The following is a 19268-nucleotide window of genomic DNA, read 5'->3' as shown; positions in this document are numbered from 1 at the left end:
GAACTTTATTGACCACAGAACCTAATCCTGGATTCTTCACATTTTCTTGTAATTGAACTGTAGAATATAAATAAATATAAGGTAACCCTAGTTGTCATCACTATAACTAAGATCATGTCTACCTAATTGCTCGTAAATATTGATTTTTAAAAGCTTCATTTAACTGAATATTGCACCGAGAATAAGAAACAATTGGTTAAGAAATGAATTCATCTGTCACCTTGGAATAATGTAAAGTTAACAAATAAACGGGCAATGACAAGAATTTTATGGATATGTCCCACAAACATATTCTGATGCAAAATTATGAATTAAGCTTTGTACATAATATAATAAAATCACAGCTGAAAATACTAGGAGTCACACTGAAGTTTCTAGTCAACATGACCACTGGGCACTTGGGATTTATCAAGCCCTGCTCTAGCGTGCAGATTGAATCTGTCAGATATGGGCTCAGTGGGCAATTGGCTCTTTTGCTCCTTTGTTATAATTTATATACTCTATTTAGAGCGCTATACCAACTCATCACCAGTTGGGAGTAGATATGACTCAATTCAATTGACTTTTCTATTCTTACAACTCTTTCTTACATTGCAGGGTAATCTTATATCACTGTCATAATATTTCTTTCTACGTGCCTTGCAGGCATACAGCTATGCACTTAGTACCTGTATCAACAACACTTTGTATCTGTAACAAAATCTTATGACTCAACAGACTGAGGTACCATCAGCTATGGGGAGGTTTTTTGTTTTGCAGCATAATGAGTATTCCTCTGAAACGAAGCAAGTAGTTGTTCTAAATGCTTATTTCACCTCCCCAAGAATCTTTAGAGAGCTCCAGAGTTTTGACACAGAAGTTTATCATATTTGAAGGTTATCATTATCTTTCTCACTGGGAGGGGATCTGGAGTGGAATCTGGGATGTTGGTAGAGACCAGTACCACAGTCTCTGTAGTTATGTATCTCATCCCGCCCTGTTCTCCTTAGGAATTCAGCAAAATCCATTGGAGAGACGTTCTGTCAGGGTTCGGGATCACTCATGAGTAGGGGAGGTTGCACATTGCCTGCTTCCTCCCCACTCCCGTTATGCCCCAATCTTGCTTGCACAAGGTGGAATGTCTTGCAACCTCCATGTCTGCAGCTTCTACTTGGGGGTAAGGCAGCGGGCTCCACGGGCCTGCTGTGATCGTTGGTGTGCCCAGTGCCAAAGATCAGGTATGCGCTGTTTCTTCTGTCCCAGAGGTGCACTCTCAGCCCTAGGGTCAGCCTGATGGCTTCCTGGGCAGATCTGGTTGAACATTATCTGATTTATTTGAAATCTTTTTACCCTGGCATTTTACTGGAAGTCCTAAAGCAGTTTGATCTGTTATGAAATGTTAAAAGGGAAAATAGTTGCGAAATGCTGCAAGATCCTCCATTTCACAAACACTATTATTCAACTGCAGAAAATTCACAGGCAAAAATTATTTTATACCACTAAAAAAGGAATCTTCCTGAAAGGATAAAGGAGTTCAAAAGACATGAACGATATAGGCATCTGGTCCTAAGTATATGAATGCAAAGCACTTTCCTTCATAACATCAGTGGGAGAAACCTAGGGCAGAAAACAAGACACCAAATTTTTCCTCTGATCAAATACCCCCAAAATGATAGCTTTCCATGAAAATGGTCAATATCCATATCAATATATAAGTGTGTGTGTGTGTGTGTGTGTGTGTGTGTGTGTGTGTGTGTGTGTGTGTGTGTGTGTGTGTGTGTGTGTGTAATGGGAGAGAGAACTAAGACAGACTATACTCTGCCCCACCAAAAGTTATCAGTGGAATTGTGAATTCATCTGCTGCCACTTCCTCCCTGTCCAACCCTCCCCCCGCCACAAACAGCAAGGGCAGGCCCATTTGAAGTTTTTGAGGGCTAAGCTTATAGATCTTTCATTTCAGAGACTCCTATTATTAGCCAGGGGGGAGGGGCTGAGACAATGGAAGTTCCAAAGACACCTGCTTGCATGAAAGCCAAGGAAAAGACCATAAATCCTGGTGTATCCAGCTGCCTCCCCACCATGTATTGCTGGCTTTTTATAAGAAATGAGGTGGAGCAATTTCCCCCCTCTTTTTTCTCTCTTCTCCTTTTCAAACATAAGCATTTGAATGCAAACACTCAACGATGGGGGAGTTGTGCTGAAGCTGAGGACATTAAAAAAATCCCAGTTCTCTGAGCAGGTTGCTTGCAGACAGATCATGGACAAGGAATTCAAGGTAGAAGGAATGAGCCTATCAACCACACCCATTTCCAGCCCCTCCCCCAGCGGTCCTGTTTGCTGCACAGAAAGGGTGTCCTGGGAAGATTGAATTTAGCTGGCAGTTTTAATGGCTGCTTTGCTTTGCAAGGCGGGGGGGGGGGGGGGGGGGGGTTTGGCAGAGACTGATTCTGCTCATAAGAGCAGCAAGAACTGCAGCAGAAAGAGAAGGAAAAAGCGCAAACCAACTGACTGACAGAAAGAACTGGAAATATAGTGAGTCAGTGGTGGGCTGTCCTGAAGCTGCAGTTAGCTGGGTGAGTCACAAGTTTTGCACAGTGCAAAAAAGGTTATGTGATGTGAGAAAAAAAACATATCATGTATTACTTTGTTCCTCTTTTATAAAGGTTTCAGTAGAAATTCTTAATAGATTTGTGTTAGCAATACCGGAATACCAACACTGGAGCAGTACTTTTCCAACTGAACTTCTACCAAGGTGCAGTAAATCATTCATTGGTCTATTTTTAAATTCCCTTTCCCAAGTCAATAAATAAAGGCCATTTTTCTCTTCTTCACCACAGGCAGTGGCAAAGTGCTACAAAACGGTGTGCAGGCATTGTGCCGCCTCCTAATTCAACAAACCGTTTGTTAAAAGCATGTCTGACTGGGACCACTGCAATGCTGGACTGGCCCCTTCCATTCTAGATACAGGGGCTGGCTGGAGGAGTCCCCTCAGTCAGAAGACATTCACTTCCTGGTGGGGCTGGGGGTGATGGAGTCTGGCAAGGTGCCTGTGAAGGTATCCCTTCAGCCTCTGATGCCTGGCACCTGCCTAGAGCACACAAGAGGAAGGGCTGGCTCAGCTCCTCCTCTGTAAGCTCACTGCCAGGTTGGGCAGCCCAGGGTGAGCCCATTGGCCTAAGGGTGGTAGGAGAGGGAGGCAAGTAGAAAGTGCCAAGCAGGCAAGCAGGATGGGCATCTAGGCATCGAAGGCATAGCATGACTATCAACACTGAGGTGCCACTGGCCAAGGTGCTGGAGGGCTCGCCCCTGTCGGCTGAGGGACATGAAACTAAGAAGCTGCTGATGGTTGGCAAGGTCTGCAAGTCCTTGGAGATACGGCACTGGTGGAAGAGAGGGAGAGAGTGGGGCCAGGGGTGCAAAATGCACCCACATGTGACCCAGGCCTGGGTCTGGCCTTCCCACCCACCCACCCCGATACAGGGGATGAGAAGTTGGATCAAACCGGGGGGATGGGGGATGCAGGAAGAAGCGATTGCCGATCATGTGCCTTTTTTCATTGGCAACACTGCAGGTCATTTTCCTCCCAGGCAGCTCAATTTGTCCGTATCCTAAGAACATGCAGTCTTGAATGACCAAGGGGAAAAAAAACTGGAAAAGCAACCTAGCTGAATCTAGACAGCTATTATGGTTCTTTGAAGAGGAGATGTTGTCGTTTCTGTAACTAAAATGTTATAATATTACATTATCCATATATCTTTAAGATACCTAACATTTTATTACTTGGTCTTCATTTAAAAACTAAAATGTTCGTAACACAGACACTGTTTTCACCTTCCTCCACAAAAAGGAAAAAATGGAAAACCTTTAGTAGGCCCTGTAGCTTTTCCTCCTTGGAACTGAGGGGGGAGGGGGAAATAATCCCTTGCTCTAGATCAGTGGTTCCCAACCTGGAGGACATACACACCAAGGGGTGAACACTAAAATTTTTTTGGGGGGGGGGGTGTATGTGAAAAAATTACGTAATGGGTTTGCCAATATGGGGATACAATTTTAGGGAAATGGGTTGCCAAGGGGTACACAAGTAAAAAAAAGGTTGGAGACCACTGCTCTAGATTCCTTAGCTTATGAAGCTTGCATGTATATAAATTACTCACCGAAGCTTTATCAGGCTCCCCGTCAACCGTAACAGTATCCATGCTGAAGCAGAGGTTGTCTGTCTTTCACTTTCACTCAAAGTTCTTACATTCTGCAAACTGGAAGAGAAGACAATCAATGGTGATACTGGCCAAGACAAACACCGTGTCACTAAACGACCTTGTGAAGAACAATCAGAATAGATAAAAATCAATGATTTTTTAAAATTAAATCAGTTTTTTAAATTTAACTTGGATTTTTTAACAAAATGCTTTTTGAGGAAAAACCTATCTTAAGTGAGTTTAAATAGTTTTCTATTTAAGATACGTTATAGCCTAAAATGATTCATCATGAAATAAGGATTAATGTTTAATTATGTAGCATGAGGCAGTACATCTATGCAGTCTTTAAATTTTATAGTAATCCAGTCACAATCTCATACTGTTTCAGAGGTCTGTGTAAGATTATTTTGGGCAATTTTTCTGTCTAGAAGATATTATCACAGATGCTTGATTTTGCAGTTCTGAAAAATATGAATTTGTGTTTGCAGAGATAACATGCCTTCTCTTCACAACAAAAAGGTCATAAAATAAATAGAGATGAGAAAAAGAGCTTAATCCCATTGTTCCTTTGCAAATCTATGCACATCTATGCCCTTACCACTCAAGAGCTAAATTTCAAGAAATTCAATGAATAGGAGGCCCATAAACCGGCCATCCCTTCCACCTGCTTCTACCAGGTAAGGCTGCCCCTGGTCACCTCAGCATTGTCTTCAACTGCTGCCACCCTACTTCAAGGTTATACAGGTTATATTTCAAGTTGAGGCAGATATTGAGCAGATGGGATCTAATCGCCCAGTTTTGTTTAGCATGTGTCAAACACCCACAAAAATCAGCCAAATGAGATGAGCGCAGGAGATTTGCAAAAGGGTGCAAAGACATGCTTCAACCACATTGTTCACTTGCTTACAATTGATCTGGCTATGGCACCATGTTGGTAAGAGGCCTCTACACAGTGCAGAAATCTGGTGGAGACGATCAGAATTTTGAAAAGCTGGTATCACTGGATCAATTTCATAGATTTTGTTGAAAATTTTAAACTAAGATATTTTAATTGGATTTTGAATTGTGCAATTAATTGTAACTGTTTTGAATTTTATTTTTTCCTCCTTAGTAGGTCATGGAAATTGCTATTCTGAATAATTCTTTTTATAGGGTAGGGGCACTTGGAGTGAGTTTATGGAATCAAGGGGGTGGTAGCTTGGAAAAGTTTTGGAACCACTGGTCTACAAATAGGAAAATAAATTTTGACAGAGCTTCAGAGTGTGAAAATACAACTACCTATATGAAACACAAGCCTTTTACACATGGGGATGAAAAAGGCATCAGCAGTGTCATTGTTTGGCTCTCCCTATTATAACAGGCACTTCCTCCCATGCACAATAAAAATGGGGAACCCTGTAGGCTATGAATGCAGAATAAGAATTCTTAAAATAACAGATAGTCTAAAAATATGGAACGTATATGACTATTTTCTGTTAACTAACATATTTACTTAACCTCACCAAGATTAAAAAGTGTATAACTGAAAGGCAGTTAAATTAGCTACACCACTCATCCTTCCAACAGATGGCTATTTATACATTATTTTTCCTTGTGTGGCAATTAGGCTTAAGTGAGAAGAAAACTAAGCAACACTTCCAACGCTTTCAACATGCAATTACCACCTGTTTTTAAATACTGTTTATGATCCGTCTTCACGGTCCTTTAACCCCCAACCATGCCAAATATAATAAATCCAGATATTAAAATGGAAAAATAGACAGCACACACGGAATCTTGGAGAGGAGACAGAACAGAATGGATATTTCTGTCTTTTCTCCCCAACCAACTACAGGCAGGCCTACAGTGGTACAGTAAATAAGTTACTTGTCAAGTGAAGAATATTTAGCAAGAACTGTGAAGTTTAACACAACAAAAGCTTGCAACACTTCCTAAATTTGCACTTTCATCTCAGGCTTCTCTTAACAGGACAGAACAATTGCCATTTCTAATTTTATTACTCTTTGTTTTGGTTTTTAATCTAGTCCACAATCCAAACCAGGCTGGCTGCTTGATAACGTAGTTTAATACTAGGTATAGCTAGTCTTCCTCTCTTTTTCACATCTTGTAAAACTTTAAATCTAATTCTTGGCTTTTTGCCATTCCATATGAACATATGTGTTCATGCAATTCCTTCAAAGTTTTTTTTCTTGTAAATAGATAGGTAATATCTGAAATGTTTTTAAAGTAGTTTTCGCAATACATTCATTCTTATTGTAGAAATTATTCCTGGTTGATTCCAGCCATGACAGCCTTCAGCATTATATGTATATCTTTTTCTTTGTCTTAGAATGTAATTGCAATTGTCGCTTGGACATAGCTTTGATTTTTTTCTTTTCTTTTCTATTCTGTTTATATTATATAAAAATATTTAAAAATTAAACTGAAGAATTTAAATAACCATGAGAGAAGAAAGACAGAACTGCCTTTCCTGTCAGAAGCATTGAGATCAAATGTATTAGCCTTTTTACTTCTCCACAGACGTATAAATCTGAGCAAAAATTTTTTGAATAGGTAGCACTCACCATTTTTTTAGTTAAAAAGCTAAGGGAAATTTATTTTCTTCATTTGCTGGAGACGAGACATACCTGTAGAAACCCGGACACACAAATATCTCAGCAGGCTGTTGGCAACTGCCTTATTTAAACAGCTGGGTTTAATTTCCTTTTGCACAACACACCCAACTATTTGATAAGCAAAGGTGTTCTCTTTGTTTTTGTTTATAGACAAAGCATGTTCTTATAGCAAACAATAATAAATGCCCTGATTCAAGTAGGTTCTGCTGAAACGCCCCACCCTATTTACTAGAATAAACATAGTCAACAAAACGCCTGGCTTTTTCACCTATAACATGAAATTAAAAAGTAAGCATACCAAAAAAGACAATACTTTGGGGCGCTGAGCAAAACAAAGATCCCCATTCTTCTGTTAAATCCAGAAAACATTCTGATGGTTTAGTCAGCAAATCTGGACATGAGCATATCTGAAAGACATGTAATATGCTCATGGAATGCCTTACTTCCCCAAAGTATGCAAGGTCCAGAAATACACTTTCAGCTTGAAATACTTACATTCTCTCTAACCAAGATGTCAATGTTTAAAATGTTGCCATTCAACTGTTAATAACCCATTTTTAGTATAGTGCAGAGATTAACATGCTTCTTAGCTATAAAAACTAAACTCTCAGCTACAAATTGAAGTTACTAATTCAGAATTAAAACAGCAATAGTTCATAGGGCCACAAATGCACTCACCAGCAACAATAATATTTTTTAATCAGGAAAATTTTCTGACAAGTGCAAGGGGCTCATCTGACACTCAACAGGTCTTGATAGACAGTGTGAAATGGTGAACCCGGTTTTCAAATGAGAAAAGGAGCGCGCAGGTTGCTGTATATGAGGGTCACGAAGAGCTTGAACTGCCTGATTATCACAGCAAGCAAAAGTTTATAGTAAACATGATATTTTAAAAGTATAAAATGGCAATAGATAAACTTTTTAAAATACCTAGGGCTAAGAAAGACATGTTCTTTGGGAAATCATTTAATAAAAGCAGATATTGGTGGGAGGACCATGAAAGTACCGGTCACCACAGGTCATTTCAAATGTCACCATTGCATATTGTGTAAATATGCATGGGAATGTAAGGTGATTAGCTTCCCAGACAGAGGGTGGTTCAAAACATTGAAGCATTTTTCCACATGCAGAACAAAGAATGTGATATATATAATCAAGTATGAATGCAACTTCTTGTATATAGGGGAAACATCTAGGGAAATACGTGTTAGAATTTTGGAACATCTATCAAGAATACGCAACAAAGTACAAGGAGCTCCTCTGGTGGACCACTTTTTGGCAAACAACCACTCACCTGAATCCCTGAAATTTACAGTAATAGAAACAATTGCTACGGGGGGTTGTTCAATAGATATAAGAAGAAAATTAAAACAAAAAGAGACAAGGCTGATTTTTGAATTAGGAACAACATCCCCACAAGGACTCAATTCTGCAATTGACTACTCAGCATTTCTATAATTACAGCTGGTACCACAGCTGGGAACAATTAACCAGTATATACTGTGGAAACTTCCTTGTATTATGCTCTCACATGAGATCCTGATATCCAGAGAGAAGAACTATTTAGTAAGTGTACTTATATATTTTGAAAGGCATTTGATTACTTTTGAAAAAGCTTAGAACAAATATATTTTGAATTTATTCTTCATCTTTTTCTCTCTTCCCCCCTTTTGTTTGCTCTTATAGAAGAAGAGCCATTCAAGTGAAATTTGAAATTCAGTTTGGAAACTATGTAGGTGAATTTTTACAATGAAAAGTGTTGTATTATTATTTATATGAAAATTTAGGTTCAATATTGAATAATATGAATGTTTTATTTTTATATAGCGTAAGAAAAAACAGTTGTGCTCCTAGAGGAGTAAGGAAAAGAATACTTTGTACAACAATTGTAAGTGCATATGGGATGGATCTTTGGGTTTTTGTTAATTATATGAAAATGAAAGGGTTAGATAGACTTTTATATATTGACACCTGTATTTGTACATTTCAGATTGGCTTGACAAAGGACTGCCGAAATAAAAACCTAATCTAGAGGTTTTATAGCCATACCTGACGGTGTACTTACCAGTAAAAATTTTTTGTATATTTGTGATAGAAAGATAATGTTGAAATGATACTCACCTAGTGAGTTGGGAGTACGCATGATTATCACAGCAAGCAAAAGTTTATAGTAAACATGATATTTTAAAAGTATAAAATGGCAATAGAGAAACTTTTTGAAATACATATAGTTTTCTGAGTGCCTGACAGTAAAACTTTGTGAAAAAACTTATTTTTCAGGGGCAGGGAGTGCCCTAGTTCACACACAGCTAGCCCCCCTTGAACTTAGCCAGAAGCACACAGTGATCAGCTTAGTGGTTTCATGACTATAAAAATGTGTTCACAAAAAAGTTCAACCCAAATGATGAAAATTCTGTATCATCTGAAGCTTCCCAATTCAGTATGTTTTAATAGACCAACCTATAGGATACAGAAGTATTAGTCAGTATGGCCAGATTAGCCAAATTTGAAAAAGAGGATAATATTCAAAATGGAAGTCAGCACTCTCAGTAGATGTGCGAATCTGTTTCTCTAACCTGTTGGAATGAAATGGCCACAACTTTATTGGTAAAGCAGCTGACAGGGCCTTGGAACAGCATGGTTTTATTCCAATGCCCTAATATTTCTACATTGGGGGGGAAAGGATTTGGGGGTGAGGGCGTATGGGAATATGCTCAGCTTGGGGACTTTTAAGAGACCCTCACTCCAAGTGGCAGGGGACACCACACAGTGGTTGGAGCCCATTTGGAATCCAAAATCTACCAGCCCATATGATCTTCCCCAATCCACAAGGTGACTGGGGTGGAGTACATCAGCCAGCAGGTGGGTTAGCTGATATTGGGATCATTGCTTCATGCTGTACCAATAAAGTTGTGGCCATTTCATTGCAACAGGTTGCCAGTGTCATTCCATGTCTGGGTGTGGAGAGGTCTTTGCCGTCTCTCTGCCCAACTTCTTTCTAAGAATACCCTGAAACTACATACAAGATTTGCTAAGGACAACTTTACTCCAAACAAGTTATGGATTCACTTCATCAAATACCTGCTTGATACAGAAAAGTAACTCTAGTATATTATCTTGGAACACTGACCAACACAAGGGGGCATGGTCTCGCTATCCCCCAATTCAATCAAGACCTGCATATCCAGCCAGAGTCAAGCAGAAACAAGTTGAATCATCCAAGTAGATCGTAGTCACACAAATCTTCCATGTTTTTCTAACAGAAAATCACAAATTGAGATTAACTGATCTAGGATTTCACAAGATCAAAGTAGAATAAGCCTGATCACTTCTCTTTAATGAGATGCCATGAAAACCCTCAACTACCTATACCCAACATTAAGCATCTATTAAAGGGATACAACATTTTCTCCAGGCCATTTGGCAATCCTAAGTGCCTTGGTGACACTTGATCTACAAGTCAAAGATGTTCCATAGTAACATGTCAAATTCACCAATACATAAATGTAAAAGGTATTCACTTCACAGAAGTCCTAGCACTTTTTAAAGTAAGAGTTTGATGTTTTATTTACAATGTTTAACTATTCAGTAAACACAACTCAAGTTCATACAACCCAACTTTTGTATTCTTAATGGATTTGTCTTACGTACGGACAGCAACTGAAAAGGAGTCTCTGGGACCTAGATTTCAGACATCTATTCCCATTTTAAGGTCCCTCCAGCTCATATAAGCAAACAAATTGTAATTTGTTCCTTGCTTACAAGCCAGGATTCCAGTCCTGCATGTGTTTAATTCTGACATCATAATAAATCGTAATTTGATTTCATTCCACAAGAGGAGAAAAGAACAAGCTAGAGAACTTGAGACCTTGAGTCAGTACTCCTATATAAATGAATAATACTTTCCTAACAAACCAAAGTTTATTTTACTGATTTAAACACAAAATTTATTATTTATGTTGCATATAAAATTGTACTATTTGTACAATTTAAAATCACCAATATCTTCATTTTCTGTAGGAAAAGCCACAAATATACCCAATACTTGAGAAACAGATGCAAACTACTGTGCCTTATGCTACCATAGAACTGGTATCTTTGTAAGACAAGTTTTTTAAAGGAAAAAATATGTCATAAGAGGATTCCCCCCCCCCCAATGCTACTGCAAACTGGCCATTTTTTTCCATTAGAAAACCTGGAGAGGGGACAACCAGGCCATCACATATCTACATTCGAACAAGCAGGAAACAAATGAAAAAGAAGAAATAGGAAGGAAGGAAGGAAGGAAGGAAGGAAGGAAGGAAGGAAGGAAGGAAGGAAGGAAGGAAGGAAGGAAGGAAGGAAGGAAGGAAGGAAGGAAGGAAGGAAGGAAGGAAGGAAGGAAGGAAGGAAGGAAGGAAGGAAGGAAGGAAGGAAGGAAGGAAGGAAGGAAGGAAGGAAGGAAGGAAGGAAGGAAGGAAGGAAGGAAGGAAGGAAGGAAGGAAGGAAGGAAAGATAACTGTAGCTTGGATAAGACATGAGAGAATATATCAGGAAATAACAACTGCTGATTTGCGCTTCAGAAAGGTATCCAATATGAAATTAAATATATGCAAGGAATTTCTTCATATGGTAATCACTCTCAAGAAGCTAATTCTGACATATGCCATTACCCAGTCATTGGTGTCTATTAGAGAGGGTGACTTCCAAGCTTGTATAGCCAGTTATTTAGCAACCAAGTTCCATGAGGGTAATCTTTTTGATTCTCTAAGAAGCACTCTTTCTGTTCAAGGTGCAGTGTTTCTAGCCACATATAATCTATTTTCAGGCTAAATAATTTACTTGCAAATGTTTCACCAGAAAAACAACAATGGCAAATTACTCACTTAGGATTCCTCAGCCACACTGCAGATAGTTTTTATTCCAGCAGCCGAGAAAGTACTGAAGCTCAGGCAAACTCATAACATTTACACTTAACTAGAAGTCGGTTTAGATAGGTTGAAATATTTCTGGTATCTAGGCGAAGCACTCTACTTCTCCTTTTCATCAAAAAGAGCTATCCTGGAACACAAAAGCACAATGTTGAACTTACTGTGAAGGTTCCTTTTGCTTAAGAATGAGGAGGACATTCTAGTACATTTAGGTACTCATCTTCCAATCATTTTAGGAGGATGAAACTAGGTTGTTCTTTCTTCCCCTAGTGGGGAGTGGAGTGTCCACTCCCTTCAGTTCATAGGCTCCCTCAGCTCCCAGGGAAACTTTCATGTGCCTTTTAAACTTCCTCTATCTTGACCTTCTAAAACAACTTGGTCAAGTGAACAAAACTGAAACCTTAACAGGAAAAAGTAATACTGTAGGAAACAGCAAAACAAACACTAATAGTTTCACAAAATAACATCCCTGTTGACAGACAGTTCCCCCATCACTGGAGACAAAAAAAAATCCTAAAAAGTTGGGATGTCATCTTCAGGATGCAAAAAGTCCAGGATGTCATCTTCAGTCATTGACAAAAAGAAACTTTATGGCAAGACCAGTTCTCCATTTGTATTTCAGACAAGGAGGGAGTGCTGGCATGTTTGGGATGTTACAAAGCTATGTATTCAATGGCAGGATTCCAACTGCTAATCACAGACCCACACCTATCTACATCACCAGTTGCAACACCTGTCATGGTTTGTTCCACATGCACCACTGAGACTAAAAGCACTGATGAAACACATGTGGGTGAATGAGGAGAGAAGCTAATTAACAGCAAGGACGAGATGCGCCCTGCAGCTCCACCAATAGAGGACTGGCATTTTGGGCCTATGTCATCAACAGACCCAGAAATGTCAAACAGCATGAACCATCTTCTATGACCAGCAGGGATCCTGAAATGGTTCAGAGGGTTTCACTGACACCAGGGGCATATAGCCCTCCAACCTACCCCCTTTCCCCCGGAACATCAGCACTGGAGACTGCATTCGGACTTAGTTGAGCGCAGAAGGTCTGCTAGATAGGTGGCTCAGTGGCTGTAAATTAAGCCACAGGATCTCTGCCAGCTTCTTAGCTGATTACGGCTACCTGCCCCAAAAAGGAAAGAAGCCAGGATGAGGACACGGAGCTGGCAAACACCACTGCTGAGTTCTCAAGAGGCCAAAGGGCTCGGAAAGATGTTACCAGTTTCTCTTCTCTAACAAAGAAACCCAGGAGGTTGAGAAACGTGTATTTCCTTTGAACTGAGACCTTACAGTCACCCACAAGACACCTGACCCCCAGAGGTCCACAAAACATGGGAGACTGAAAATTAATTCTGCCACTTTATCCCCTTCAGCATCACATCAGTAATACAAACATCTGACATTTAGTATTCACTTACCCCTTCAGTGCCATACAACTTTACTTGTACTTTTAACTCTAATTCTCTTCGTGTATAGATTGGTAGATAAAATCTTGAGCAGGGGATAAATGCAAAATAAACATTCTATACGAATGTGGTTAAATATCCATATTCAAAGTATTAGTTTATGAGAAGGAATGGATTCAACATTTTGTTGCCAATTTAGAATTTTTCTAAAAATATGGTTTGGATTCCAACCTCCCCCCCCCCCTTTCTGCAATGTATCCTCCATTGCTGAGAGTACTCTGTTTTAGAGTACATTCCACTTGCATTAAATATTTTCTGTTTGTTCCAAGATGCTGCCTCATCTTAAACTGGGTTTTTTTTTTAATTTTAGAACATAGTGAATGTCCTGAACCTCTTTTAAAGTGTGTTTCAGGATGGCAGTGTACAGTAGGTAAACATAGGCTAAATGACACTCAATATCCAACTCCATGAAAGGAAAATCATATGCTTTTTCTAAAAGCCGGATCACCAAAAAAAAAGAAGATAAACACATACAATATGTATCTCTTCATTAAAGAAGCACAGTAGCTTTAAGCACTAAGCAGATAAAAATTATAATGGGGGGAAAGGCATGCCCATAAAATGAAGGACAACTTAGTCTTTCAACCATAAACTCAATCTATCATGAAACCAAGCCTGGGAGAGCAAAGCTTGTTTCAGTAAAAATCTGGGTCCTTTTCTCCAATAACTCCAACCAGTTGTGTTCTCAAAGATTTCTTGAAAAACAGAAATCAAAGAAATAAAACATAAATGCAATTAGAGAAATGGCTCAGCTGAATACAGTCTTATGGATCTCTCGGGACGTCCAGCCAAGAGGTGCTTTTCTTAGCTTAGCCCATTATAGAGCCACCTAAGTCTTTGTTTTTTAGTCTCCAAGAAAACTTTCCCCCTTGCCATGTGGTCCCCCCAACGTTTGAAGTGCCTTGTTTGGGCATCTTCCTGTCCTGGGTAAATTTCCATGGCCTTTTGGTTTCTCCATCCGGAGGCCTTGAGATTAAAGGCCGATTTTAACATGTAGGTGTGATTCTGCTAGTTTTACAGTACTATTCCATCACACAGTCATATCTGGATAGCTACAGGAATGGGCATCACACAATCAGACAAGATCATGTCTTATCATACGAAAAGAAAAAAAATAGGACAGTGAGTTTTTAGAAGTGTGTGTTGAAAATTTTTTATCTGTAAAGACCTTTGAACTCATTTGCCAATAGAACACAAACAGTAAACCTTTACTAGATCAACTTGTGATAGTATGGAAACATTCAAGTTCTCCCACCGTTAGACAAAACATTATCAAACAAAATGTAATGCATCTAAGTCTTAGGTACGTAAAGTGGTTTTAATTACTTAAGATTGGCTGGTTCAAGTCTTAACTAGCTAAACAGACCAAAAACATTATATTGTGTAAATAACACCACCTGTTACATTCATGGCTCCTGGGCATCAGAATATGAGAACTGCCTATATCAGTATCTGAAACACCGTGACCTAGATAGCCCAGGCTACCTGATCTCAGCAGCTCTCAAAAGCTAAACAAGTCCAGCCCTAGAACCTTAAGACTTCAGCACCAAGGAAGTCTAAGGTTGTTATACAGAAGCAGGTGATGGCAAACCATCTCTGAACATCTCTTGCCTTGATAACACTATGGGATCATCATAAGACAGTGACATTATACATATAAACGAAGTAACTAACTAACCCTACAGGAAACATAGAGGGCAAGCCTGGTAATGAACCACCTCAAGAAAGAGCCAACTGTGCTCTCCAGTCAACTTTGAGAACTCAGCAGAGACTGACCAGTCAACACTAACAGTGCTTTGGAATATCCCAGTGCTCAGAGTTTTCTGCTAATCCTTTGAAATACTGATAAATACTTGTGAGTTCTGTGGTTTCTTCCCATAATTAACCTGCCAGTCTTCTGTTTTATTTCTTATTTACAAAATGGGTTGCTACTGTTAGCACACAAAAATAAGGTTTGAGTGAGGCAAAAGTTCACCTGGAGTATTGTGTAGTTTTGGAGGCCTCACTTCAAAAAGGATGTGGACAGAATAGAGTGGGTGCAGAGGAAAGTTATGAGGATGATCAGGGGTCTGCAGACCAACTCTTATGAGGAAAGGCTGAGGGATTTGGGAATACTTAGTCCAGAGAAGAGGAGACTGGGGGGCGGGGGGACATGATTGCTTTCTTTAAGTATATGAAGGACTGGCAGAGGACAAGACGCTGTTCCTATTGACAGCAGAGGATAGAACTCGTAGTGATGGGTTCAAGTTACGGGCAGAAAGGTTCAGACTGGATATTAGGGGGAAAAATTACAGTAAGAGTTGTGCAACAGTGGAATCAGCTACTTAGGGACATAGTGAGCTCCCCGTCACTGGCAGTCTTTAAGAAGCAGCTGGACAAACATTTGCCTGGGTTACACAAGGGCCAGGCTGATCCTGCATTGAGCAGAGGTTGAACAGATGGCCTGTATGGGCTCTTCCAAATGCCACCCTAGTTGCAGGTGATTTAAAGGTTGTAAAGCACTGTCTTTTGAAAAGAGGCCTATTTCAAACATGCTGTGTAAAAGAAAGCACTTGATGTACTATTCTGACCAAAAGGAAAATTTCTTCTGCAACTGCAGTGCGTAAGGTATTTCTGGACCTCAGTAAATACCCAAACTTGATCAACACTAGTGCACGAATGTACAGGAACTGCTGCATCCCAGTCTATCTTCTGGTTCATCCAGAAAACATCTCTGATACCTCAAAAACTTCATATTTTACACATTCTACAGTTAAGAGCTGTTCTGAAAAGCACATGAACATAACACCTGAGAGAGCGTCACACAGTAGTGTATGCCTTCAGTTCCTTTTGTGGTTCAGAAATCCTGACACAGTGATTCTAAGTACTCTGAACTAAAAGCAAGCTCCACTGAAAATAATATGATCTGCTATAAGTACAGACAGACTCAGGGTGCAAGGACAAAAGCCATTCACAAAGATTTCTGAATACACACATGACCTCCTCCACACCATAGAAACTGGGATTCTCACTAAGCAAAACTGACCAGTCTACTTACATTGCACAAAGATGACTAACAGGGAGGAGGAGAAAGACAAGTACTACAAAATTACATGACTACAAATTATCTCAGGTGTTGCCACTGACAGCATCATGAAGTTGAGGTGCTTCTCTGCAATAGTCTTGGCACAAGCCATGCATTCCTTCCCAGAGGTGTAGCTGGGCCAAACTGCGCCTGGTGCGCACTCTGTGTTTTCCGCTCCCACCCCCCACAGGTACCCTGCACCCCCCGCACCTACCTAAGTTCAGCCTGGATAAGTGGCCTGTTCCCTTCAGACTGAAAACAGCCTGGTGGGAACTACACTTCCCATGACACCTTGGGGCTCGCAAGGTCTCCTGGGAAGTGTAGTTCCCACCACGCCATTTTCAGCCTGAAGGGAACAGGCTGTTTCTCCAGCCTGCACTGTTTCAATAAGGTAAGTGTGGGGGCAGGGGGGATGCCGTGGGGGGGCGGGGGAGTGGGGTGCCGCTAGTGATTTTCTGTACCCCCCAGCATGCGCCCAGTGCAACGCGCATCCCCCAGTCCTCTGGTAGCTCTGCCTCTGTTCCTTCCCACCTAGCCTTCTTGCTGTATGTTCCAAATTCTTGCTGTATGTTCCAAATCCAGGGGAGGGCGGTCTATAAACCTAATAAATAAATAAATAAATTCAACCCCAATTTCTTACATTTTTGATTCTCAGCAAGCATGTGTAGGACAGCTGGTGGCACTTTTTAAAAATCCCAGCCAGGTGGAAACAGCAACAGAAACTGCTTTGCTCCCAAAGGACGATTAGCAATTGTAACACCTCTTATTTAAAAGAGATCCTTTAAAAACTGGATTTTTGTTTTGTGCAGTCAAAACTGTGAACATTACAGTTTCAAAGTAAGGCACAACATATTAATTCATTTGTAGTTTGAGACGCCTCTGGAGAATGTACTAACCTTTGCCCCCAAATAAATCACTTATTGAGCTATCATCCCATCTAAACAAATGCAGGTACGGAATATTTTTGTTTGTTTGCATAGGCAACCAACAAGTACAGATCTGCACCATCTTGGGGAACACAGAAACTTCACTAAAGGCAAAAGAACCCCCCCCCCCCACACACACACACTCTTGGTAAACTATAAGGTCAACCTACCATAACAGCCCAACTCTGTGCATGTCTCTTCGGAAGAAAGCCCGTCCATATTCAATGGGACTACCCCCATGTAAGGAGGCAGACTCTGCCTGCCCAGGTGACGTGCCCAAGGTCACGCAGGGGGGCGCCCAAGCGAGGACCCCACACACACGCATCGAAGCCCGGCAGAGGGAGGATTCTCATCCATTCTCACCCCAGTGCATCCTCGCAGCTGCCAGCACCACAAAGGGGACAAGGGCTACATGCAGGTCGCTCGTGCAGCCGCCGCCCTCCTCCCCACTTCCCGTTCCCCTTTCCTCCCAGCTTGTGAAACAGAGTATTGGGTGCTATCCTTTCCATTCCCTCCCTTACCTCTCCCCGGGTCCCCAGCCAGGGGGGCGGAGGCAGACCCTCTGGACCTGCCACCTCCGGAAAAGGGTAGGGCCCAGGCGCCGAAATGCTGAGGAAAAAGGCGGATTCGAACCCGCTGTCGCCGCTGAAGCTCGTCGCGCCTACTCGCGGGCTGCCGTTGCGGTTCGGAGTCGCCGCTCGATTCTCTCATCAACGGCCGCCGTGCTGCACCGCTTTCCTTCTGCTACCGCCACCTCTTCCTCCGCGAGCCCTTGTCACGTGACCCCCAACCACGCCCCTCTGGGGATCACCTGACGAGGAATCCTTTGCGCCTTGTGGAGGCCTTCGCCCAAACCCCGCCCTCAGCCCAACGAGGTGATTCTATCGCGTTTGGAATAATGAACGTATCTTTCAGCACCAATTGTAAAAAATTGATACCTGCAACCGTTTTTTCTTTAAAAATGATGCGTGGAAAAGCCAAGCAAATAGTCATTACTCCTTCTGTTGACTTTTAATTATTCTGTTCTATTAAGACAGAGATTCCATAAATAGGTTTTATTTATATACAAACGCTGTATTGTGTAGGTTGTTCAGACTGTGAAGGCCCAACTAGCAACAGACTGAATGTTTCAGTGTGTTTAATATTTAAAAGTATGGTATCATTACACCGTAAGGAACATAACAGAGTTTTTTTGTCTCCTGCCAGTTATTAGTGTTTTTAGTTCGAAGTATGCTCATGGAATTTCAATTCCTTGTACAGTTCGCCCATAGAGTTGCTAATTTCCAGATGGTGCTGGCAGGCTCCCAATCTCTGGACCGGTGGCGGGAGAAGGGCAGGAAGGGAAGCTGGCTGGCTGGCTGGCTGGCTGGCTGGCTGGCTGGCTCCCCCCCCCCCCCCCCTTGCACCCTTGCACCCTTGACGCGAGTTCTCACCTCCGGTGCAGGGACAACAAGAGAAGCTGGCAGGCTCGGCTCCCCGAGTGGAGAGGGGTGGGAAGGGAAGCCAGCTGGCTGGCTTCACCGCTTCCCTTCCCTCTGAGCGGGCAGCCCGCTCGGAGAAGAAGGGAAGTGGGTGGAGGGGCGCCTTTTCTCTGCTTCCCTTCTCTCTGAGCGGGCAGCCCACTCGGAGAAGATGATAGGATTGGGAACTGGCCTGCTTCTGTGCATAACAGAGGTTTGATGTTTCAGAAATCAAACAGAATGCTTTTCATAAACATGATTAACTACTAATTGCTACAGAGAAATAGCTGTTAAAAGGATGAAAGTTGGGAACCCTGCTATATCTCGGGGGATGGTTGGAGACTGCTTTGCAACCATGCATGCATGTTTACTCAGAAATAAGTCCCATAGAGCACACTGAGTTTATTTTCAAGTAAGCACCCTTAGGGCTGCAACTTTATCAATGTTTCCTTTAGTAAAGATTTATGTTGGGTAAAAGATGATTTCATTTGGCAAAACTATTTGTGTGAGTTTACTCCCAATTTCTTTGGGAGGAAATCCTATTTTAACAGGAAAAGAAAAAAGTAGGGCCTTTATTTGATCAGATGGAGCATCCAGCTTATGCTCCATTCTGCTGGCCCTGCTACTATTTTAGCATGAAAGG

The 19268-nt window shown here is 41.3% G+C and overlaps 1 protein-coding gene across 3 annotated transcripts in view; it reads right to left on the bottom strand.

Annotated features, from left to right (window-relative positions):
* OSBPL8 (oxysterol binding protein like 8) overlaps positions 1-18616 on the bottom strand; it is a 109855-nt gene extending 91239 nt beyond the window's left edge. For 2 of the 3 annotated variants that reach the window (XM_048499950.1, XM_048499953.1), the window contains exons 1-2: positions 17687-17939; positions 4134-4232 (exon numbers count right to left, since the gene is read on the bottom strand). In XM_048499950.1, the coding sequence (XP_048355907.1) occupies positions 4134-4175 (42 nt within the window). In that variant the 5' untranslated portion in view covers positions 4176-4232; positions 17687-17939. Of the gene's footprint in view, positions 1-4133; positions 4233-17686; positions 17940-18598 lie in introns of those variants that run through there. The other variant, XM_048499951.1, reaches the window with a different exon arrangement.
* Positions 18617-19268: the final 652 nt, after the last annotated feature.

This window comes from Sphaerodactylus townsendi, linkage group LG06 (assembly GCF_021028975.2).
Source record: "Sphaerodactylus townsendi isolate TG3544 linkage group LG06, MPM_Stown_v2.3, whole genome shotgun sequence".
Lineage (NCBI taxonomy): Eukaryota > Metazoa > Chordata > Lepidosauria > Squamata > Sphaerodactylidae > Sphaerodactylus > Sphaerodactylus townsendi.
The sequence above is the reverse complement of the archived record's forward strand: the minus strand, read 5'-3'. Positions and strand labels throughout refer to the sequence as shown.